General features: G+C 42.7%; 1 protein-coding gene across 1 annotated transcript; it reads left to right on the top strand.

The window, feature by feature from the left end:
* The first annotated feature begins 211 nt into the window (after positions 1-211).
* Positions 212-23,846, top strand: LOC114031024 (zinc finger protein 420-like). The gene is made up of 2 exons (XM_027846024.1): positions 212-278; positions 22,111-23,846. The coding sequence occupies exons 1-2, from the start codon at positions 248-250 to the stop codon at positions 23,769-23,771; spliced, it is 1,692 nt and encodes a 563-aa protein (XP_027701825.1). The 5' UTR covers positions 212-247; the 3' UTR covers positions 23,772-23,846.
* The last annotated feature ends 1,983 nt before the right edge of the window (positions 23,847-25,829 follow it).

Raw genomic sequence — 25,829 nt, 5'->3', positions numbered from 1 at the left:
ATCCATCCCTGGGCTCCCCACCCTGAGCTGCTGGGAACCACCCCTGGGGGAAGGGAGCTCGACCACTCCTGGAAAACCTGGATGTCTCCTGGAGAAGCCGCCCGGGCTGTGAGCAGGCTGAGAGGGGGCGCGAAGTGACAGGCGGCTGCTGACCACAGCTTCCCAGGCCTGGAAGACAGCAGCAGCAGCAGCAGCGGCGGCGGCAGCAGCAGGAGAGAACGCGGGGTTCTGCAGCCCGAGAGGCCTGATGGAGAATCCCAGGAGCCTCAACAGTGATGGTGAGTCCCCTTTTTATTATCCCCTGTCCTGGGTTGGCCTCAGTTTCCTCAACTGTAAAAAGAGCACATATATGTGTGTGTGTGTGTGTGTGTGTGTGTGTATAATGTATAATATGTATAATATTTATTATATACACACATATACATATATACATAAATATACACAAACACATAGAGCAACCATATATACACATATATTATGTATGTATGTATGTATGTATATATATATGTGTAAGATCACCTACCTGTCAGGATTTCTGTGAGGATCAAATGAGATTGTGTGTGTGTGTGTGTGTGTGTGTGTGTGTGTGATATACACACATATGTATATAGAAATAAAATGTGTGTATATATATATCATTTAGCACAGTGAGTGACACATAGTAGAACCTTTATGAATGCTTGTTTCCTTCCCTTTGCTCTCTGTCTTTGGAAGGTTTTTTTTTTTAATTTAACTTATCTGTATTGATTCTAACAGGTGGCTAGGTTGGGGGCTTTCTCAGGACAGGGTGAGGTGATCCAGGGCTCAGACAACCAGACACTAAACATTTTTTAAAGGGCTTACTACATGCCAGGCACCGTGCTAACCTCTGGAGGTACAAAGAAAGTTAAAAAACACACCCTGCCATGGCAGGGTCGGGGGGGGGGGGGGGGGGGGAAACGACAACATGCAATAACCATGTACAATCAAGCTATATACAGGATAAACAGGAAAAATTAACAGAGAGAAGGCACTAGAAAAGAGGGGTTGGGAAAGGCTTCCTGTAGAAGGTGGGATTTTATCTGGGATTTGTATGATGCCAGGGAAGCCAGGAGATGGAGATGAGGGCAATGGTCAGTGAAAATACAGGGAGGTGGAAATGGGGTGTGTTATCTGAGGAACAGCAAGGGAGCCAACGTCACAGGACTGAGGAGTACGTGGGAGCAGGGGGAGTGTTGGGAGATAGAAGACTGAAAAGGAAGGGGGTGGGATGGGAAAGGTTATGACGGGCTCTGAATGCCAAACTGAGGATATTCTATTTGACCCTGGAGGTGATCCTTCCCGGGAGGGAGCCATTGGAATTTACTGAAATGGAGGGATGGGGCAATGACATGATTGGACCTGGGCTTTAGGGAGATCCTTTTGACAGCTGGGTGGAGGATGGATGGGAGTGGGCAGAGATTTGTGACTCTTGCAATAGCCCAGGCATGAAGCTCAGGCTCTGTATACTGCAGGTATTTAATCCTTGTTTGTGGAATTAACTTGAAGGCTTAGGAATGAAGCCTTTTTGGGCACTGATTCCTATCCCTTTGAGCCCAGTGGCATACCTAACAGGGATACCCTTCTGCCTGTATGCTCTGGTGACTGGCCCTTGAAACTTCTCCTGGGTCTTTACCTTCTGAAAGCTGTCTCTCCTACTGGCCTTTCTTCATCCCACATTTCCCTCCCTCAGGAGCCATAGCTCTTCCCTGGATTGTATTACTAGGTCCTTATCTTATGACCAAAGTCCGCCTCCAGAGAAAGCTCCCTGGACTCTGGTGTTGAGGCCAACGCTACTTTCAGAGGGAAGGTCCTTTCCTTTAGAGCCTTCAATTCCCAAATGGGATTTGGCAATTTAACCAACTTGTTCCCTTTAAGTGCATAAAAAAATTCAACAGGTAACTTTCAGAATTGTCTTCCTTGTCTAGACTCCCTTCTGTTCCCTTCTGTGCTCTAAAAAATGCTCCAATGACCCACTTTTCTTTCTCTTCCTTTTTTTAAAAAAGCAATGATACAGCTTCCCCTCCTCCCATCCACTATCTTACTGACTGCCCTCTCTATCATCCTCCCTCCCTACTTCCCCATCTTCCTTCTTTTCCCTATTCTAAACTCTCCCAAGGTCTCCTCATCCCCTTTTATCTCCACTGACTCCTCCTGAATTCCTCTTTCTCTTCTCAGCTAAACTCCTTGCAAAAAGCCATTTATACCCTATACCATTACTTCTTTTCTTCTCACTGCTGTATATCTTGAAAGATAATTACTACGCAGAGTAGTCACAAAGCAAGTGGGTGAAGAATAGTGTTGAAACCCCAACATTCACAGGTGACAAAATCCAAGGTTAAAAGAGGAAGGGAACAAGCATTTATTAAGTGCCTACTATGGGCCAGGCACTGTGTTTTACAAATATTATCTCACTTGATTCTCACAACAGCCCTATGAGGTAGGTGCTGTCATTATCTCCATTTTACAGATGAGGAAACTGAGGTTAAGTGACTTGCTTAAGACAGTAAGTATCTGAGGCTGGATGTGAACTCAGGTTTTCTTGATTCCAGGCCAAGCATTTTATCCACTGCGCCACTTAGCTGCAAAAATCAAACCTATTGCCTCAAATGTATCTACAAGTGTCCAAAGCTTAGACAACACACAGGAATAACCAGAGTTCTAAGGCAATGAGGTAAATTTGACAGCATAGTTACTGCAGAAACTTGATGGCATAGTGGAATTTTTCTTTTTTGTGAAGGGAACCTAATAGAGTTGTTACTTACCAATCTGTGTTTTTGAAGTTGGGGTCAGATAATAGAAGTTAGTAGGAAATTAAGAGTAAAGAAAGTAGCTGTTCATTCTGGCCACCTGAGGCAGATCGCAAGATAGAGGACAAGTCACACTGAGCCCTACCTTGTATGCAAATTTTTACATATCCATATATATGTCCATATTTATCTGCTTATATATAATTTTTAGGATAGCATTCATAAGGTAAATATTATTCATAATAATATCATGTGAAACAAAGAATAGAAAGTTGGTTTGTCATAAAATGTGAGTGGGTTATACTAAAAGAATAGTGTGTGTGTTGGAGAAAAATGTTTCTTCTTCTCGATGAGAGATAGATGAGGGACTTATTGTCTGAATATTGTTGGTCTCCCTAAGTCAAAGAAATCTCCCCACTGAGCCAGACAGGGAGGAGAACTTTCCTAAGACTCTGGAATCCTCCACCTTGAGCAGCTAAGTCTTTTGGTACCGATGAGATATGAGAATGAGACGCTGAAGGATGCTAACTGCTGCAGCTGAATCGTTCAGGTCTCTTAAAATAAAATGGTTGGAGTCGGTGTGCCTTGAAATAGGGCTATTGCTAAGGACGGGAGGGGCTGGATAGTCTATGTGTTACACAGACATGTCAGGAAAATTCATGGTGCGAAAACAGGGGGATCTGGTAAACGATGTTAAGGCAAGGTTTTGAGGGGGTTCACTGGAAGTGCCAACTTTGAAAAACTTGGTGAAGTCAGTTTTGGGGGTTCATGGAGAGGGGCATAATTTTGTCCAATGGGATGAATTCTAGGACTGAATCCCTACTTGCTGTGGGTCTGGGTCTGCCTTATTCAAAAGCAGCAGGGTAGAAACATGGCACATGGGGTAGCCTTGGGTATTCGGAGGGGATGCTTTTAGGAAGAAAACCATGTTCTACTTCACTCTTAACTTCCTAGCCATCTCCTCCATAGCCTCCCCATCCCCCTCTTATGATCTTCTCTACCCCAATTCTGGAACAAGGATCAAATCAATTCTACTATCCACCCCCCATCCCTCTAAATGTCTGGACCAAAATGCTCCTCCCTGGTCATCGCTCCTTCTTGTGTGTTGGCTCCCCCATTAGAATGTAAGCTTCCTGGAGCAGCTAGGTGGCAAAGTGGATAGAGCTCCAGCCTTGTAGTCAGGAGGATGTGAGTTCAAATCCAGCCTCAGACACATGACACTTACTAGCTGTGTGACCCTGGGCAAGTCACTTAACCCTAATTGCCTCACAAAAAGGAAAAAAAAAAAAGAAACTTCCTGAGGGCCAGGACCATCTTTGCTTTTATATTCGAATCCCTAGCTCTTAGCAGAGTCCTTGGCACATAGTAAATGCTTAATGGAGAAGGAAATGGCAACCACTCCAGTATTTTTGCCAAGAAAACCCCAAATGGGGTCACCAAGAGTTGGACAAGACTGAAATGACTAAATAACAACAACCAACACTTAATAGATGCTTTTTCATTCATTTATTTATTGGTATGGCCACATAGTGGAATAGTTAGAGAGCTGGCCTGGGAGCTGAGCCCCACCCTTCACAAATAGTATTCTTGAGATTCTGAGTAAATCACTTAATTAGGTTCATTGCTCATCCAGCATTCCCCTTTCCCGTCCATCTCTTCACCGTGCTGCCTACAACCCAGACATTATTCTCACTCCCTTCCCCCTGCCACATATCCTAGAGTCTGCCCCAGGAAGGTACTAGTACTTTACAAGGGAGCAGAGACAGAGGTCAAAGGCACTCATTTTCCAAGGCTGGTCTACCACATTGATGAAGTCAAGAACCACTTCAGGGGATAGCCAGAGCTTGAGTTCCTCCCTTAGGTTCCTGTTAGAATCTTTCTCCTAGAAAGGTTGGTTGAGGGAAGTGGGACTCATTAGATGCCTTCCAGGGCTAGGACTGTCCAGTTTGGAATTACTGGAGAAAGAGACACCCAGCAAAGGAGGTGTCTGAAAGACTCCAAGGCTATCATTGTGTTTTATCTTCAATCTGCAAGCAGCCATTTCTTCCAGGGTGGGGCCCAGGCTCCACACAGTCCCTCTCTCTCCAACCACTGGAAGTCTGAGAAGGACCGTTGTGGTCAAGTGGAAGTTTTCTCCATTTTTAAGTGTTCCAAACTGATGGAACACCTGCTGTAACTGAGGTACATGTTTCTCTGTCCTTGTTTTCAGAAAGGAATGCTCTCCACCCCTAGGTAGGATCAAACACTTGTCAGATAGGATGGGGTGTTCACAAAAGGAATGCTGCTTCGCTATGGCAGGGAAAGGGTGTTCCGTGAGGATAGTCGGGGTGGACTCTTCACTCATTCTGTTGAGGGCAGCTTCCCTGCTCATGTTATCTGAAGTGCTCCCCTGTTCTGGCCTTGGGGAGAAATGAGCTCCATTGTAAACCGGTAATAGTAGTTCGATCCTGAGCCTCCTGAACCAATCAGGTCACTGGGATAGCTTCAATAAGTTTCAAGTCCATGTGTCTGGGGATATTAAAATATATTTCTATTATTACATCCTGCCTCACTCAGTTAGCATTAATTAAGCACTTACTATATATTCCAAGCCCTTTACTAAGTGCTGGGGATGTGAAGAAAGGCAAAAGACAATCCCTGCCCTCAGGGAGCTTTTAGTCTAATCAGGGAGACAACAGAAAACAACTCTTTTGGGGGTTTTTTTTTTTTGTTTTTTAGGCAATTGGGGTTAAGTGACTTGCCCAGGGTCACACAGCTAGTAAGTGTTAAGTGTTTGGTCTGAAACCAGATTTGACCTCAGGTCCTCCTGACTTTAGGGCCAGTGCTCTATCCACTGTGCCACCTAGCTGCCCCAAGAAAATAACTCTGTATGAACAACATATAGGCAGGATAAATTGGAGATAATCAAGAGAGGGAAGGCACTAGCGTTAAAAAGTAGCTAGGTATTATAGTAGAAAGAATGCTGGGCTTGGAATCAGGAAGACTCAACTTTTTGAGTTCAAATCTGGCCCAAGACATTTAGTAGGTGTGTGACCCTAGGCAAGTCATTTAACCCTTTACCTCAGTTTTGTCATCTGTAAAATGAGCTGGGGAAGGAAATGGTAAACTACTCCCATACCTTTGGCAAGAAAATCCCAAATGGGGTCATGAAGTCAGACATAACTGAAAAATAACTGAACACTGTACTAGAATTAAAGGGGAACATCTTCTTGTAGGAGGGATTTTAGCTGGGACTTGAAGGAAGCCTGGGAAGCCAGGAGTTGGAGATGAGGAGAGAGGGCATTCTGGACATGAGGAACAGTCAGAGAAATGTCCAGAATGCAGAGATGGAATATCTTGTTGGAAAAAAGGAGGCTGGTGTCTTTGGATAGCAGAGTATATGGAAGGGAATAAGGTATAAGGAGTAGGAGATGGCCAGGTTATGAAGGTCTTTGAATGCCACACAGATGATTTTATATTTTTTCTTAGAAGTGATAAGGTGCCACTGGAGTTTATTGAATAGGGAGCTGACATGGTCAGATCTGCACTTAAGGAAGATTACTTGGACAGCTGAGTGGAGTAGGGAGAGACTTGAGGCAGGCAGACCCCCCCAGCAGCTACTGCAGTAGTCCAGCTGTGAGGTAATGGGGGACTGCTCCAGGGGAGTAGCAGTGTCAGAGGAGAGAAGGGGGCATATGAGAGATTTTTGCCTTTGCACCATATTAGATATGAGGGGTGAGAAAGAGTGAAGAGTCCAGGATGACTCCTGTGTCGTAAGCCTGAGGCATTGGCATCTATGGTAATAGGGAAGGGGAGGGGATTTAGGGGAAAAGATAATGAGTTCTGTTTTAGATATATTGAATTACCAACCTCTATCCTCCAGCAGGGTCCTGGCAGTGTTAGAAGAGATAAAGAAGCTTGTGCCAGAGTTGTTATGAAGGTAGAACTGAGAGGCATATTGGGTGGGGAATAAGAAAGAGTGAGGAATCAGAGTCTAGGATGGTGGTATCCCCAACAGTAACAGGAGAATGAGGAAGAGAGAGAGTTTGGGGCGTGGGAGTGGGAGAAGAGAGGAGTTCAGCTGTGGACATGTGAAGTTCAAGATGTCCAAGGGATATATAGTTTGAGACGCTAATAGGCAGATAGAGATGTAAGACTGATGGTCAGGAGAGAGGGTAGGGCTCTATAAGTAGATCTGAGAATCATTAGCATAGAGAAGATAAATGAATCCATGGGAACTGGTGAGATCACCAAGTGAAGTAATATAGAGGAGGAAGAGATGAGCACCCAGGACAAAACCCTGAGGGGACACCTACAGTTAGAGGGTGTGATTTGTAGGAGGATCCAGCAAAGACACTGAGAAACAGTGTTCAGATAGGTAGGAAGAGATCCAGCAGGAAGTGGTATCCTGACGATTGAGAGAGAAGGCCAATTAACAGTGACAGAGAGGTCAAGAAGGATGAGGACTGAAGAAGAGCCGTTAGATTCCGCAACTAAGAGATCATTGGTCATTTTGGAGAGAGCAGTTTTGGTTGAATGATGAGGACAGAAGCAAGTCTGTAGAGTTAAAAAAGAAAGTGAGGGGAGAGGAAGTGGACTTAAAGATTGTAGACGGCCTTCTCAAGGAGTTCAGTCCCCAAAAGGAGAAAAGATATGGGATGATGGCTAGAGGGGATGAATGGATCAAGTGGAAGTTTTGGGGGGTTGGAGGAGACATGGGCACATTTGTGGGCAGTAGGGAAGCAACCAATGGACAGAAGGAGATTGAAGATTAGTGAGAATGGGGATGATAATGGAGGAGATCTGCTGGAGAGGATAGGCTGGAATGGGATCATTTGTGCACGTAGAGGGGTTAGCCTTAGTAAGAAGGACTATCTGTTCATGTGGGAATGGGGTGAAGGAGGAGATAGCCGCAGAAGGCATCTAGGTGATGAGATGAGATGAGATGAGAAGGGGGAAAAGGGAGATCTCAGCAGATGGCCTCCATTTATTTCAAATATGTGGCAAGATTCTCAGCTAAGAGGGTGGTGGGAGGGAGAGCCATGGGAGGTTGAGGAGGGATGAAAATATTTGGAAGAGCAGTTGTGTGGGGAATGGGGTAATGAGTTAATTTTTGTTGTTGTTCAGTCGTTCCAATCACGTCTGACCCTTTGTAACCCCATTTGGGGTTTGCTTGGTGAAGATACTGGAGTGGTTTGCCATTTCCTTCTCCAACTCACTTAACAGATAAGGAAACTGAGACAAACAGGGTTAAGTGACTTGCCCAGGGACACCCTATTTGAACTCAGGTCTTCCTGACTCCAGGCCCTGAAATGAGTCAGTTAGAGAAGGTAGAATTAGAGAATGTAAAAGCATCTCCTGACCACAGTGAGGGCACAGTTGAGGGTGTTACATAAATTTGTATGTCAGCACAGTTTTGTAATTTTGCCCCAGCTTTGTTTATCTGTACCAAAATCTCTTCTCTCCCCAACCCCCCATGTGACCTTATATCTTACTCTCTCAGTTGAGGATCTCACCCAATACTTCACTGAAAAAACTGAGGTCATTTCCCAAGAGTTTCTCCCCTTATAATCTCATACCCTCCTGATATCATCCCCTTCACCCTGGTCTCTAAAGGAGAAGTCACCTTTTCCCTGTGCAGGACCAACCCTGACATAGGCAGCATCCTTGATCACTTTCCTTCCTGACTGTCTCATCATACCACCCTCATTATTTTTATTCTCTCGGTGATCTTCACTCTTTCTCTATCTATTGGCCCCTTCCTTGATGTTTATCGACAAGCTCAGGTCTTTTATCTTTAAAAGCTCTCATTTTGTCTTTCTGCCCCTCACCCTCATGTGATACATCTCCTCCCCATCTCAGTTAAACTCCTCCAATTGTCCCTCTATATTTGATGTCTCCCCTTCTCCTCTCTTCCTCATCAGAAACTTCTGCAAATTGGGCTTCTAATCCTGGCACTCAGCTTCTCTCTCCGAACTTCTTTTAATGGTCAAATGGAATGGCCTCATCTTGCTTCTCTTCATACTGAGTCTCTGTAACATTTGGCACTCTTGATCACCATTTGTGTGTCCCTGGGCACCCTTCTCTCCTGGTTCTCCTGCTGTTTGTCTGACCACTCCTTCTCAGGCTCTTTAGTTTGGTGTTCATTGAAGCATTGCCCATTCACTGTGAATATTGCCCAAAGCTCTGTCCTGGGCATGTTCAGTCTATTCTATTTCAATTGGTGATTTCATCAGCTCCGGTGCGTTCATTTATCATCTCGATGTAGAGGATTCCCAGATTTATATATCCAGTCTCCTTTCCTGACCTTCAAACGCACATCACCAGCTGCCTACTGGATGTTTCTAGTGGGTGCTGTATAAGCATCTCAAACTTAATATGTACAAAATGGAACTTAGCGCCTGCCCCCACCAAACTCGCTTCTCTTCCCAACTTTCTTATTAATATCCAGGGCACTGCCATTCTCCCAGACAACCCATTTTCTTACCTTGGTCTTATTTTGGACTCCTTACTCTCAACCTTATTTTTCCAATGTCCCCAAATCTTGTTATGTTTGCCTTCATAAATCCCTCTCCTAAAGCCCAACCCTGTACTGCTCTCCATGACCTCAAACCTGGTCTGCTTCTACTTGGTCTTCCTGACTCAGTCTCCCCCCACTCCAGTCCATCCTCCATTTAGCTGTCAAATTGATCTTCTGAAATCACAGATTTTGTCACCGCCCAACTCCCAACCCCCACCCCCACTGGGGCAAATTCTAATGGCTCCTTTTTGTCTCCGGGGTCAAATAGAAAGTCATCTCCTTGTCACTTAGCACCCTTTGTAAGCATGCCCCTTCCTACTTTTTCATTCTTCTTATGCCTCTTTCTATTGAAGAAAAAAATATTAACATTGGCATTGTACTCTATTTTAGGTTCAGAAACTAACTTGGTGGCACAATGGATAGAGCACTGGACCTGAAATCAGGAAGATCTGAGTTCAAATCCAACCTCAGACACTTACCATTGTGTGACCCTGGTCCAGTCACTTAAATTCTATAGTTTTCTCAAGTGTAAAGTGGGGATAATAATAGTATTTGCAGGGTTGTTGTGAGGATCAAATGAGATATTTGTAAAAAGCACTTCATACAGTGCCTGGCACATAGTAGGGACTTAATAAATGTTCATTCTCCTATTCCTTTATTTATCATGAATCTATATCCAAGCCATTTGTGGCTTGGAGAAAGAGATTATCAGACAGGCATCGGACACGATTCTCAGTCTCAAAGTTTCAGGTAACATTTGTAGAAATCTTGAACAGGAAAAAGATATCTTAAAATGCCATCTAGGTTAATATCAAAGAATAGTTAATTAATAAAGTTGCCTGGACACTCCTTCCTCCCCAAAATTAACAAAGGGAGATTTTTCCTTTCCTTAGTTCTTAATCTGTTCTTAGTGGAGAATGACGGGTCTCTGGCTTCACCAGGGCAACAATGATGTGAACAGTAAAAGACTTAAATTTGGTTATCACCTTTGATTCATTCCCACCATGAAAGGTCTTCCCCACCTCCTTTTGTCCTGACCCAGCTTGTCCAGGGGGCTTTTCCAAGGACTTTAGAAAGGGCTTTAGAGAAAAATATTTCTTAATAGTTTCAGTTTTATTGTAAATGAAGTTTTAAATGTGCTTCTACATATCCCTCCATGCCCCTTAGGAGGCAGTTTCACTCACATCTCCAGATTGCTTTTGTGCTTCAGTTACCCTGTCTGCTCACCTTTTCCTCTTAGTTTCCCTGGCTGCCTTCAGGACTCAGCTCCTCCCACCTTCTGTAAGAGCTCTTTCTGGTATATACTCCCATAGGTGGTTAGGGCCTTTCCTCTGAGACCACCTTCTAGCTATTCTGTATATATCTTAAATATATATGTTTATATATATATAAAATATGTCATATTGAGGGCATCCAGGTGGCACAGTTGATAGAGTGCTGAGTTTGGAATCAGGAAGACCCATCTTCCTGAGTTCAAATCTGGCCTCAGATACTTATTGACTGTGTGACCCTGAGCAAGTCACTTCACCTTTTTTGCCTCAGTTTCCTCATTTCTAAAAGGAACTGGAGAAGGAAATGACAAACCACTCCAGTATCTTTGCCAAGAAAACCCCAGAAGAGGTCATGAAGAGTTGGGCACGCCTGAAAATTTCTATGTTGTCTCTCTCATTAGAATGTAAGCTCTTTGAGAGTTTAATCCAATCAAAAGCGTTGTCTTAATAATAGTAGGCACTTATGCCTACTATGTGCCAGGCACTGTGCTAGGAATATAAAGAAAGGCCAAAACAGTCCCTACCCCCATGGAGTGTTCAGTCTAATGGGGGCGATAACATGCCAACAACTATGTACAAATAAGATATCTACAGGGTAAGGGAAAAGCAAGGGGAAAGAACAAGCACTTATATAGGGCCTACTATGTGCTGGGCACTGTGCCAAGTGTTTTTTACAATGTCATCTCATTTTATCCTTGTAATAACCCTGGGAGGTAGGTGCTGTCACTCTTTCCATTTTACAGTTGAGGAAACCGAGACGAGCAGAGGTTAAGCGCTTTGCTCAGAATCGCACAGTTAGTAATTGTCTGAGATTGGATTTGAACTGAAGTCTTCCAGACTCCAGGCCTAGTTGCCTTGGATAAATTGGGTAATCTCAGGAGAAAATGGAGATAATCTCAGGAAAGGCACTAATATTAATGGGGATCCAGAAAGACTTTTTGCAGAAGGCAGGATCTGATCTTAGACCCTGGGAAGCCTGGGAAATCAGGCAGCAAAGACAGCAGGAAGCACATTCCAATTCTGGGCATTGAGGACAGCCGGTCTTATACAAAGAACAGTAAGGATCCTTAGATTTCTGAAAGCAAGGTATAAGAAGTCTGGGAAGATAGGAAAGAGCTGGGCTCTGAAGGACTTTAAAGGTCGAACAGAATTTACACTTGATCCTGGAGGTCATAGGGAGTAGTTCACTAGTGAGACTGTTCACTAGTGAGGGTGACATGGTTGGAGTGGTGCTTTAGGGAGATCACTTTGACAGCTGAGTGGAGAATGGACCAGAGTGGGAGAGGACTGAGTCGGGGAGGGAGTGCAGCCAGCAGGCTAGTGCCCCCATCTGGGTGGGAATGAATGGGGCAAGGGCATGCCTGGCACAGGAGGGCACAGAGTGAAAAGCTTCACTAATGCCTCTTGATTGACCACCTGCCCACTCTAATTCATGGTCCACCCAGCTACCTGAGTGATTTTCCTCAAGTACTGGTCAATTCCTATAACTGTTGCTCGTGAAGTTTCATTGACTCCTACTTGTTTATGAGACAAGATATAAAAATGCCTTTGTTTTGGCATGTAAAGTCTCTTATAATTGGACTCTTTGACAGGTGGGTAACAGTATTGGCCTTCCTGGGTTCTTTTGGGTCTCTTAGTTCATTTGGAGACTCATAACTCAAGAATAAAGAGATTATAATCTCCCTGAATCAAATGAGATCATATTTGCAAAGAGCTTAGCACAGTGCCTGGCATGTAGTAGGCATTTACTAAATGCTTATTCCCTTCCCTTCTTTGCCCTGGTCAGACCTTATCTGGAGTATTGTGTTCAGGTCAGGGTGCCGTGGTTCAGGAAGGACATTTACAAGCTAAATAGAGTCCAGAATACAGCACCTGAGTGGTCTGGAGGCCCAGACACATGATGATTTAGTTGGAGGAATTTAGAATGTTTAGATGGAGAAAAGAAGTCTGGGGGAGAGGTGGGAAAGCATCACAGCTGTGTACACATATTTGAAGGCCCATGGAAGAGAGATTAGACTTGGTCTGTTTTTCCCCAGTCAGCATAACTAGGAATGATGGGTGAAAGAACTTTAGAGATCAACTGAGGCTTGAAGTCTGGGAAAGCTTGCTAAGAAGGAATCTGACAAAAAAGCAGAGCATGCCACTTCTGGAAGTCCTATGTTCCTCCTTATTGGAAGGACACCTTCGGGCAGAAGCTGTGTGGCTGTAGGTCTTTTGGTGTCCAAGTTCCCAACTCTCCCAGTTTTTTATTTTTTGCACTTCTGGGACTCAGAGTATAGGTGGAGGGTGATGAAGGAAGGTTATTTTTTTGTTTTTTGTTTTTTAGTGAGGCAATCGGGGTTAAGTGCCTTGCCCAAGGTCACACAGCTAGTATGTGTCAAGTGTTTGGTCTGAGGCCGGATTTGAACTCAGGTCCTCCTGACTTCAGGGCCAGTGTTCTATCCACTGCACCACCTAGCTGCCCCAGAAGGAAGGCTTCTTGAAGGTAGTCCTTGAAAGATGAGAAGGTGAGAGAAAGGAGAAGAGTTGAGAGAATGGGGGAAGAGACACTGTAGGAATCATAGGTCTTCATGCCAAAGGGAAAACTAGAGATCTAGTCCAATCCTCTCATTTGAATGGAGGGGAGCCAGAGGGCCAGGGAGGAAAAGGATTCAGCTAAGGTCACAGAGGAAGAAGCCAAAGATCTCAGATTCTCAGAAATCAAATCTCAATGTAGAGATATGGGAAGGACCGAGGAACTCTAAGGAATGGAGTGAGGAAGGGTCCTGTATGCTGTAGGGAGTCCAGGGAGGTTTGGTGGAAGAGGAATGAATGACAGACAGACTTCATACCCTCTCATCTAAGTGGAAGTGACTAACAGAAGTTCTCTGATTCTAAGACGTTTCTCTCTCCATTCCCAACTTCAACAAACTAACAAACAAAACAGTACTCCCTCCTTTCCCTTTTCCACACACAGAGCCTGCCCTGTCTTTCTGAGATTGCCAGACACTGAGATTTCCCACCTCTTTATCCTCTCCAGGAGTCTCTACAGATATGAGGGGACTAGTTTTATCCCAGAGGAGGCTCTCAGCCTCACTGTCCTGGAGCAAGAACTGCTACATCAACCCCAAGGGGTTCAGTAGTCCCCCCATGATCAGCCGCCAGTGCTTAGCACACCAGTTCCCTTTAACACCTTACTATTAGTTAGCTTTTACAAAGGAATATTTATATTGGAGATATAGCAAGAATAGAAATACAAAAATTCTTCCCATATATATGTATATATAATGTATTTGTACATGTATATGTGTGTGCGTATATACACACAGGCTTAGAGTCAACACAGTTTCTACATAGCACTGGTCCCACCAAGCTCTGATCCAAATTCAGGCATCCCTAGTGGGTGAGCCCTTATCTCTGCTACTGCTGGGACCAAGTCCTGAAGGTTGCTTCTCACTCCTCACAGTCCCAAATCAGAACCAGCTGGCTGCAAACATCAGCATAGCCTCCACTCCTTGACTTCACTTTCCTGACTTTTCAAAATCTACAAGATTCATATAAAATGAAGGAACAAATACCCAGACCAAGAACCGAACCTCACAGTCATGGGCCACACATTGGTCTCATATAGGGTGAGCCCATGTTCTTCTCTCAGCAGAATGACGACAAGCAGGAAGAAGTCGGGGAAGAGAAGGGACCAGTTTGGTTGGATTGGTGCCTTTTTGTTCATTTCCAGTTTGAGCTATATAGGATCCAGAATGGCCCCTCTTCATAACATGCTTAGCAGACCTGAACCAGTTACAGAATATTAGCCCACATATTAAAGTCATAGGGAGTAGTTCACTAGTGAGACTGTTCACTAGTGAGGGTGACATGGTTGGAGTGATGCTTTAGGGAGATCACTTTGACAGCTGAGTGGAGAATGGACCAGAGTGGGAGAGGACTGAGTCGGGGAGGGAGTGCAGCCAGCAGGCTAGTGCCCCCATCTGGGTGGGAATGAATGGGGCAAGGGCATGCCTGGCACAGGAGGGCACAGAGTGAAAAGCTTTTTCATTACCCTTCAACCTGACAGGCTAGTAGCAGACTCCCCAGCCTCTTCCAGGTGGAGTATTGTATCAGCCAAGCAAACCACACCTACCAGCAACAGTTGAACTCATTGGCTGGTTCCCCATTACTCTCCTTTTGGGAAAAGTCCTGTAAGTACAGGATCTATACAAAGTGAAAACATGTTTTTGGGGTGGACATTCACAAGGTAAGCAATCAGGAACAATCTCTTGAAAGAGATGGCATTTGAGCTGATATCTGAAAGGAGTTACAGGTTCCTAGAAGATCAGATGAAGAGAGATCATTCCAGGCAGCGGGGCAAATTGTGCAAAGGTGTTGTTGAAATCAAAACATTCACATTGCACTCTTTGTTTTATTCACAGTTGATTTTTGTTAACATCATTTTCTGTTACAGGCATTTCTGACTTACAGAGAAATGTCCAAATCCACATAATCCCCACATCCCCTTGGGCATCCCTCTAACATAAGACATTACAAAGTAAGATTTATAGGAATCTTGAACAAGCCAAATCTCATAATATGAAAAAAACCCCCACCAATTCAGGTTAACATTCTACTGCACCTAACAGAAGAATTTTCATTTATTTTCTAGATCCACTCAGTTCCTCTTTTTGCGCTTTCTTTTTAGGGGTCCTGTACAGCTGGTCACAGATGATCTTAAAGGGACCTTCTCCCTCACATCCCTTCAGCAAATGAGGAGAAAGAATAGGGAACGGGAAGGGAAGGGAATGAGCCTTTAATGAATGCTTACTATGTGCCAAGCACCATGCTAAATGCTTTACAAATATCTCATTTGATCTAGCAATGCTTTCTACTCTTATACTATTTTATATTATATTGTAGCTCTAATCCTTCCAGGATCAATCAAGGGACCCTCACCCTTTACCTTGTTGCTTATCGCCTCAATTATTTCAAGGAGAGAGAACTTACATCTGGCCTGGAGAGAGGAGAAAAACACGTTGTTTCACAACGGATAATGAAATACATTCTGCTTCAGATCATTCCAAAGGCTTTAGACCAGGGGAGTTTTAAAATACCTTCTCAATACTAGGTGTCCCAAAAGAGTTTTGGAACACTGTATTTCTAGAAGGGAGAGCAGGGGCTTTGTCTGCTTGCACTGCAAGGAGGAGGGTGGGAGATGGAATGGCTGGGGAAGAAGGCTACTCTGGCTGTCTGATAGCGTCCCTGAGGAATGATCATCTCAGCAGTGTTCAGCCTGGAACAGTCAGACAGAAGTAGATGATGAACAGTGGTTAATTTTCAGTGTGTTCACTTGTACACCCCAGAAACTGACAAATGGTACAAACTGGGGCTCGGGGTATTGTTTCATTGATTGTCTAGGTTTAAGAAAGTATTAATGATGCTGATAAAACTGAAGTGTTCATTGCCACACTTTATTTTTGGAAGTACCAGTTGTTCAAAGCTTACCAGCACAGCCTGGCTCCATGTGGGGGGCTTTAGATGACAAATAGATGAGATACCATTTCATCCTAAAGGGAATGAAGCTTCTTGAACAGGGGGATGAAATTGATCAAATGAATTGAAATTTATTTTTTAAGTTATAGTTGAAATAAATTGGTCTTAGAAACATCACTTTATCAGCTAGGTGTAGGAAGAATTGAAGAAGGAAGGGACTGGATGGTGGAAAAGCCATTGGAGAAGTTACTGCAATAGTCCAGGTAAGAGGTGATAAGGGTTTGAATGAGGGGGATTTTCATGAGAATGGAGAAAAGGAGAAAGGTAGGAGAGGTATTGAGGAGGTAAAAGACATAAGACTGAGCAACAATTATATATAAAATGAAGGAAGGAGAGAAGGAACTAAAACTTATGCTGAGGTTGGAAGGAAACCTGTGTGACCAGAGGGATGATGGTGCCCTCAAGTTAGGAGGAGGATGTGGGTTTAGATCATGAGCTGTGTCTTCAATGTGTTGGGTTTTCGATGCCTAGAGGACATTTACTTCAAAATATCCAATTGGCAATTGGTAATTTGGGACTGGACCTCAGGACAAAGACTGGGGCTGGATACAGTGATCTTCTTAGAGACGATAAATGAAGCCATGACAGCTAATTAGAAAGAAGAAAGAGAAAAAAGAAAGAAGATGACTTTGGACAGCTCCTTGAAGGAAAATCATAATTGGTAGGTGATACATAGATATTAGGGATAAAAGGTTACTGAGAAGCAATGGACACACAGGTAGTAGAAACAGCAGAGGAGGGCAGTGTTGTCAAAACTGAATAAGAACAGTGGGGTAGTACAGAAGAGGGCAATCAGAATTGGTCAAAGATAAAAAAAAAAAAGTCCCAGCAGAATGAGGCCTGGGAAGAGGCTTTTGGATTTTGAAAAACAATCGATCTTTGGTGATCCAGATAAAGCAGTTTCAATTCAGTGTTGGGTATGAAACCAAATTGCAAGATACTGAGAAGTGAGGGATAGGTGAAAAACTGGAGGCAATGAATGTGGACAGTTTTTTCCCCAAAAAAATTTGGCAAGAAAAAGGAGGAGAGATGAAAGATTGTGAGGCCACCCTTAATGAGGTGGTGGGGTCAAGTTTTGGAGAATGTGAGAGATCAGGGCATGTCTGCAGGGAGAGAGCCAGTGGACAGAGGTTGAGTAGAACCTTACTGACATCTGTGTGCTCTTTCCTGTTCCTCAACTTCTCCTTCATTCTCTCCCTTCTTAAACATTTCTGTCAAATCATTCCCCATCATCAATGTTTCCTTGCTGGGTTCTAGGTGCATTAAAGTCCCTCTCCCTCTCTCCCCATCCTAACCTTCTTAGGCAGGGCACTTATGAGACCCCTCAATGCTAGTGATTCAGGGATCTCCTCTCTGTGAACCCCAGCACCTCCATCCTGGAGCCATAGTTGGATAAAGTTCTTGTCCCTAGCATGTGCCCTGGTGAAGCCTGAGGCTCCCTGAATCTCTCGACCCAGGCAGAAAGGGGTAGGAGAAGAAGGGAGTGAAGGAGATCATCTCCCATGATCTCTGAGTCTCTTGACCCAGATTCCCAGAGGGAGCAAATGCCATCTTGAGAATCTGGACAATCTACCATCAATAAGAGTCAATGGAACAAGGAGAAGGGCCCTGAAAGAGGACCTCAGCCACAGAGAAGGCAACTTCATCAAAGAAAGAAAAGAGTCCCCAGCAGTAGGGGAACTGGGGCTTTGCACTTTGCTCAGGAATTAATCTGATCAGTGAAAGTTCACTCCTCCTGAAAGAGATAGCTGAGAGGTGAAACAATCAGTCAATAAACATTTATTAAGCACCTTTTGTGAGCTAGGCATTTTGTCAAACATTAGGCGATGGAAGGAAAGGAAAGGCAGTCCCTGCTCTCAAGGGGCTCACAGTGTAATGTGGAGACCACATATGCAAGCAACAATGTACAAAGAAGACATATATGACATTAGAAATTAGAAATTTATAATAACAGAACCTTCTCAGGCTCCCCCTGGATATAGGGCTGCACTGAAAAAAGAGAAAGGGTAGAAACCATCCTTCAGCCCCTTTTCTTTCTCTTTCAGGAGGGAGCAAGGCTGTCCTTTGAGCACAGCTTACAGTTCCTGGCCATGGCAGAAAGAGGCACAGACCCAGAATCTCCCAGCTGAACCTGACCTCAGAGGCATCTAGTCCAAACCATCCTTACCCCAGAATGTCCTCCACTATGTTTCCATGTGGTTGTCACCCAGCCTTGGTATGAAGACCTCCAGTTAGAGTCCCTCCCTTCTGGCGCTGCCCCAGGCACTTTGGCACGGTCCAAATTGTGAGGAAGTTTTCCTTGCAAAGAGAGGAAATCTGCGTCTTACCTCTTTCTCCAAAGGGCCTCTTTCTGGTAAAGCCCTACTTCTAAGACTAATTGCAGACAAGATAAGAAAGAGTCTGGGGATGTGAGGCTCCATGAGGTAGTCACTCAGCCAGTAAATAAGTATGTGTTTTTTACTTGCAGAGCCCTGTGCTAAGAGCTGGGATTACAGAGAGAGGAAAAAAGAAAGGAGGGAGGAAAAAACATAGAGGTTACTATGTGCCAGGTACTGTGCTAAGTGCTTTTAATAAATATCTTGTTTAGCCCCCATTTTACAGTTGAGGAAACTGAGGCAGACAGAGGTTAAGTGACTTGCCCAGGATCACATAGCTAGTAAGTATCTGAGGACACATTTGAATTCAGGTGTTCCTGCCTCCAGACCTAGCCCTCTATCCACAGCCACCAGCTGCCTCTGGTGAGCTATCCCAGTCCTAAAGGAGAATACATTCTCGTGGAGAAGACAATTTGAAAATATCTAGGCCAGGTTCTTAACCCCGCCTTGATCCTTTAATTAGACCCAGAGGGTGTAGATCTCTGAGAGCATGGACCCTCCACCCGTGGTCTCTTAGCTGCTGTGAACCAGACTTGGGGGAAGAGAATTTTAACCTGGGTGCCTGGAGGAGGAGTTGGGGCTGGGAACCCCCAGGTTGGAAATTTAGAGGCAACTTGAGCCTGGAGACTAGCTTCCCAAACCCAGAAGGCAACAGCCCAGGAGAGAACTGAGGGTCAGAGGCACAAGAATTCCAGTGGAGAAGCCAAGAAGCCCTGACCACGATGGTGAGTCCTCAGGGAGAAGTGACATTCGGTTCTTGAGTTAATTTGCTTTGGGTCCAAGGGTGGTGAGGTGTGAGCTCCTGGAGGGCAGGATCTCTGCTGTTCCTAGATCTGCAGAAAGTAGATCCTCAATCCTTGTGTGAGGAATTGACTTGAAAGAATTGGCAATAGGAGCTCTGAACACCCGCTCCTAATGAGAGCTGGAGGAACCAGGAGGCACCCAGGCTCTGAGACTTCTACAGGGTCCCCAGCTCGTGAGGGCTCTCTCCCCATCTGGCCTATCAGTGGTCATCATCTCCCATAGGAAATCGCTCTTGCCTCAATGGCACCCTTTACCCAGGAACCTGGAAATCACAAAGTGTTGACAAAATGAGACAAAAGGAGAGCTGGGGAAGGATGTTCAACAAGAATATTCAGTGAGGACCCTTCATTACCACAGCATTAATTGTGTGCATCTTCCCCTGGGTACCCCGGTCAAACCTCAGAGAGAAGCTGGTGCTTCTTCTGGTTTCTTGTACTTAGGCAACCAGGAATGCCTTCCTTACTTCCTTGAGTCAGTGTGAGCCCTGAAGACAGTTTTAATACCTTTAAAGGAAAAGAATTAGTCTAGTCCACATGGGAGGGGGAGTAGAGTAGAAGGGGACCCTGGTAGATATTTCTACCATAGCATCCTCCCTAGCCTATTTTCTATTCCCCTTACCTCAGCTACTGGTCCAAACCTGCTCTCTCCCCTGCCCCTCCTCCACAGCACCCCACTTCCAACACCCTCAGTAGAGAACCTCACCTTATACTTCACCCCCCAAATTGAGGCTCTTTGCCAAGAGTTCCCTCTCCTATCTTTTCTTCATCTCCCACTCCCCTGATTTCATCTCCTAGGATCTCTCCTTGTCCTCCAGTCTCAGAAGAATTGGGTCTCCTTGCCCTTTTACAAGTACCTTTCATCCCTTGCCCTCTTGATGGTTCCAGCAGATTGACCTTGCTACCATTGCCACTCCTTAATTTCCAGTTTCTCCCTATTTACTGGTTCATTCCAAGACTATGTTTACAAATAAGCCCATGCTTCCCTCATCCTTTAAACAAACAAAAACCATCTCACTTGATGCTACCATCCCACTGCTTATCACCTTATATATCTCCTTCCCTTATCAGTTAAATCCCTTGAATATGCCTCTGTACTTGGAGCCTCCACTTCCTTTCCTCTCACTCTTCTGAAGCCCCTGAAATTTGTCTTCTATTCTTCTGGCTCAAGTGAAGCTTGTTTCAGTTGTTGGTAACTTTCCCATCTGACCAATGATCTCTTAACTGCCAAATCTAGTGGTCTTTCCTCAGTCTTCATTCTTTTCTCATGTCTCTGCAGCATTTGCCATGGTTGACTTTAATCTCTTCATAGACATAATTTCCTTGGGCCCCAAGAAATGAATGTAGTTGTCCTGCTATTTGCCTCTTCACTTCTTCTCAGTCTTTTCTACAATCTTAATTGATGTTACTACAACTAACCCACATGATCACATAGGGTTCTACCCTGGGCCATCTCTTTTCTCCCTATACTCTCCCCTTTGGAACTCCAGTAGGCAACCTGACTACCAGAAACATTGCTGTATTCCTTGCTGCTCCAGAATGGCTCTCCCTATTTTTTCACCCGAGTCATAGGGATGTTTGTTCAGGAAGGTTGAATGCCATAAGAACCTACAGAGACAGAATGATTCATGGGAAATATTCTGTTTCGTATATCTTTGGGGGCAGTATTTTCATATTCTTTTTTTTTATTTCCCACAAATCCATAAATTGATGGGTGAAAACAGTTATAGGCTAGAGCAGATATCTCTGTTTTATACATATACACACATTTATTCAACATCAGAAAATTCATATTGGAAAGAAGCCTTATAAATGTAAGGAATGTGGGAAAATATTCATTTAGAGCTCAAATCTTACTTGGCATCAGGAGATGTGATATATATGTGTGTGTGTGTGTGTGTGTGTGTGTGTGTATACACATATACGCACACACATCTATATGTATATACATATATATGAAGAGGAGGATAATAAAGACCTACCTACCCCAAGATTGGTGTAGGGGAATTGCTTTGTACATAGAAAGTACCACATAAGTATTTATTTACTTTTTTTACCATAAGATACAACTCTGCACATCTCACTCAGTTCCTCATGTATAAAATAGATATAAAATGCCTATAGTACCTTCATCACAGGGTTGTTATGATCAAATAACGAGGAAAAAATGGGAAAACCTTAAAGACCCATAAACCTGTCCCATATACTTATTATAATGAATTAGGATCAATAGGTCAAACCTGCAAAGAAGTATATTAAGAGATTCTGGCCTAACAATGTGATTTTGCATGTGAGAAGACTTAAGCCAAGAAAGAGAAAGTGATTTACCCAAGGTGATTTGCCCAAAGTAGTAAATAATAGGTCTGAGATTTGAACCCAGACCTTCTGATTCAAAATCCAAGTGACTTTCTCTTATACAATGCTGCCCTAAGTCTTGAGGTGATGAAGACTGAGTGCTGTTGCTGGGTGATTTTTCTGATCCTTACTCTTCTTTGGATATTTCCTCTTCTCCTCATCTTTTGTGCTTTAACTATTTTCTTACCTCTTATGAATCAAAGACAAGGGACTTACCTTATTCTAATCTACTGTTCCGAATACCTCATCTTCCAGTCTTCTTCAGTGGTTTATTCACCCTCTATGCTCAGTTTATGCATAGGGAATCCCCATCTCAAGTCTTCAGTTGTTTCCTCACCACTTCTCCAAGTTTCTGACCATTTTCTCCACAGACATCAAGATAGATATGAGATTGCTCCACATCATATGCTTCCTTTCTGTCAGCAACATCCACAGCTGTATGCATCAACTCACCCCCCAGTTTCCTTTCTCCAAGCTCAGAGAAATGGGAACATTCATATTTTATATTAATCTTTTTTCCAGATATGGAGTTAAGGAATGAGACCACAAAGGCAACTCCAAAAGAAAACATTACAGGAGAAGAATCATCCCATGGGGTAAAAATAGAAAAACTCATATGGGCTGATCTTTGCTATTCTACTTTTACGGTAATTGGGAAAAGTGAGAGTCAGAAAAAAAGGCAGCAGGTAAAGCTGGGAAGTAATGTGAGAAAAATGACTAAACCTCAACAGATTCATCCTGGAGACAACTGTCATAAATATAGTGAATGTGGTAAAGCCTTCAGTCAACACTCAAACCTTACAGAACATAAGAAGATCCCTACTGGAGAGAAGCCTTTTAAATGTAAGGAATGTGAGAGAGCATTCACTTGCATCTCAAGACTTAATCGGCATCAGAAGATTCATACTGGAGAGAAGCCTTATAAATGTAATGAATGTGGTAAAACTTTCATTCAGAGCTCAAATCTTATTCGACACCAGATGGTTCATACTGGAGAGAAGCTTTTTAAATGTAATAAATGTGGAAAAGCATTCACCCGCAATTCAAGACTTATTCGACATCAGAAGATTCATATGGAAGAGAAGCCTTACATATGTGATGAGTGTGGAAAAGCTTTCATTCAGAGCTCAAATCTTACTCGACATCAAAAGATTCATACTGGAGAGAAGCCTTATAAATGTAATGAATGTGGGAAAGTATTCACTCGCAAGTCAAGACTTATTAGACATCAGAAGATTCATACTGGGGAGAAACCTTACAAATGTAATGAATGTGGGAAAACGTTCATTCAGAGCTCAAATCTTATTCGACATCAGGTGATTCATACTGGAGAGAAGCCTTATACATGTAATGAATGTGGGAAAGCCTTCATTCAGAGCTCAAAGCTTGTTAGGCATAAGATGGTTCATGCTCGAGAAAAGCATTATAAGTGGAACAAATGTGGGAAAGCCTTCATTCAGAGCTCAAACCGAGTTATGCATCAGATGATTCATATCGCAGAGACGCCTTATAAATGTAACGAATTTGGGAAAGCCTTCAGTCAATGCTCAAACCTTACAGAACATAAGAAGATCCCTACTGGAGAGAAACTCTTTAAATGTAATGAATGTGAGAGAGCATTTACTTGCATCTCAAGACTTAATCGACATCAAAAGATTCATACTGGAGAGAAGCCTTATAAATGTAATGAATGTGGGAAAACCTTCAATCAGAGTTCGAATCTTATTCGACACCAGATGATTCATACTGGAGAGAAGCTTTATAAATGTAATGAATGTGGGAAAGCCTTCACTCGCAAGTCAAGACTTATTCGACATCAGAAGAATCACACTGGAGAGAAACCTTACAAATGTGATGAGTGTGGGAAAACTTTCATTCAGAGTTCAAATCTTATTCGACATCAGATGATTCATATTGGAGAAAAGCCTTATAAATGTAATGAATGTGGGAAAGCCTTCATTCGAAAGTCTCACATGATCCTACATCAGAGGACACATATTAGAGAAAAGCCTTATAAATGTAATGAATGTGGGAAAGCGTTCATTCAAAGCTCAAACCTAGATAAGCACCAGAGAATTCATACTGGAGAGACACCTTATAAATGTAATGAATGTGGGAAACCTTTCTTCATAAACTCTTCCCTGGTTCGGCACCAGCGGATTCATACTGGAGAGAAGTCTTAGAAAGGCAATCAGTGTGGCAAAGTGTTCTATAACTCTTCACATGTTATTTGATAATATTCCTTCAGAAAGGAATAAATGTGGGGAAACATTCTTTTAGAGGTAAAGTCTTATTCTATAGCAGAGGATTCATGCTAGAGAATATAGTTACCAAATTCCCAAGAGTTATTAATTTTGGGAATTTCAGAATGAGAAATCTGAATACCGGGGAATTCATGGAATCATAAGTTATTTGGTATTTTCCATAACATTTCATGTTTTAAAATAATGAGTGATCATAGTAATAAAGTGAATCATTTTTCTTTGATATGGTTATACTAAAAGTTTCAGATTTTTTTCTATAAAAACCTGATATAATAAATTGCATAGGTAATTACTATTATGAACCAATATATTGGGACCATGATTTAAAATATCTGGCAATGAGTTTACTGATTTTATTTATCTTTCTTAAAATATATTCAACATTCTTCATTCTCTTTATTCATCATTATGAATCTTAAAACTGCTTCATAAATAAGAAATGTTAAGTTTAATATTTATAAAATATCTGTGGCTTGTAGCAAATATTAAAACCCTAGATAATGTCAGTGAATATTATTGGGTAGTATTTGGATAATGTAGCATTCAGATCATCTACCCAGATGTGTGTCATATGTCAAAATTACCACCTTAAGGACTTACTTTCACTTCCAAAAGTGATTTCTTGGAACACTGCTCACAAGATTTGGATAAAATATAATATAGATAGAAAGTTACTCATTTTTATTTTTCTATTCAAGAGTGACTCCCTATTAGCATCAGACAGGGCCATGAACACACATTTTAATATGGCAAGAGTTACAAGCAAGACTGAGTTATTAGATCATGAAAGCTTCTCTCCTGTGTATGTGCTTCTATTCTACTTTCCAGATATGTCTACATTAACATTCAGTCATTGGGTTCCTCAGAACCAGATACCTCCATGTTATTCTTGAAGGAGAGTCACAATACCTTTTCCCCCAATTTCTCAAGTGATTTTTCATGGGATTCAGAAAAAAAAGATACACAAATTTCCTCAGAAATGCCTGGAAGGAATTCCTGCATGGAAATACTATTGGAGATAAGGAATTTGGAAAAAGATTCACTCAGAACATAAGACTTATTTGACAGCAAAAGATTCACAAGAGAGAGTTTTATAAATATACTATATTGGGGAAAGATTTCAGTCTCAGCTCATAACTGTAATGATTCATATAGAGATGTTTTATAAATAAAATGAATGTGGGAAAGTATCTGGTCAAGACTTAGTACTTATAAAGCACTGGAGAATAAAACTTTATTGGAAAACAGCCACATTCATTCATTTATGTGTTGTCCATGGCTGCATTTTCTGTAACACGGCAGAATTGAGTAGTTGTGACAAACTGTATCTAGCACTCCCATTTCTTCCCACTGTTGCTGAGTGCCCCAGAAATCTCAGTGACAGTTATAACTCAACAGTATTTTGAGTGTCATGGATATCACCATACTATGAAATTTTTTTTTATTGCCAGTGCATACCCATCATGTCAAAACAAGAGAAGAAGAAAAGAGAAAAGTTTTATTATAATTTTTTGAGCTTGGGACTAAGATTGAAATTTTTCTATACAAAAAGAACCTCCCTCAACTGCTATTATAAAACGCTGGATGGCTTTGGGAAATAGCTTTTACATCAGACTTGATAATGCTTTCAACCTAAAATTGCAAGACAAAACAGTGCTTACATGTGAAACATACTGTGATAAAGTCAGTTCGATGACATTGTTTGAATCTCAAATGATGTCAAGCTGCTTTTTATACTTTCCATGCTGTCAGAAGTTAAAATAAGGAGCAAGATCTTTATTCCCACACAAATTTGAAGTGGATATATTTTTTGAGCTCAAACTACAGTTCTAGCAGTATTTTTCAGATCTTAAAGCAAGTGCAAAAAAAAAGATCCTTATTTCAAAATCCATTCAACCGGACAATTGAACTTCTACCTGCCCTTCAATTAGAAGTGATTAATCTGCAAAGAAATGATATGATGACAGGCAAATATCA

The sequence above is a fragment of the Vombatus ursinus genome, unplaced genomic scaffold (genome assembly GCF_900497805.2).
Source record: "Vombatus ursinus unplaced genomic scaffold, bare-nosed wombat genome assembly UNPS02015030.1, whole genome shotgun sequence".
Taxonomy (NCBI): Eukaryota; Metazoa; Chordata; class Mammalia; order Diprotodontia; family Vombatidae; genus Vombatus; species Vombatus ursinus.
Note: the sequence above shows the minus strand (reverse complement) of the source record. Positions and strands in the feature narration are given on the sequence as shown.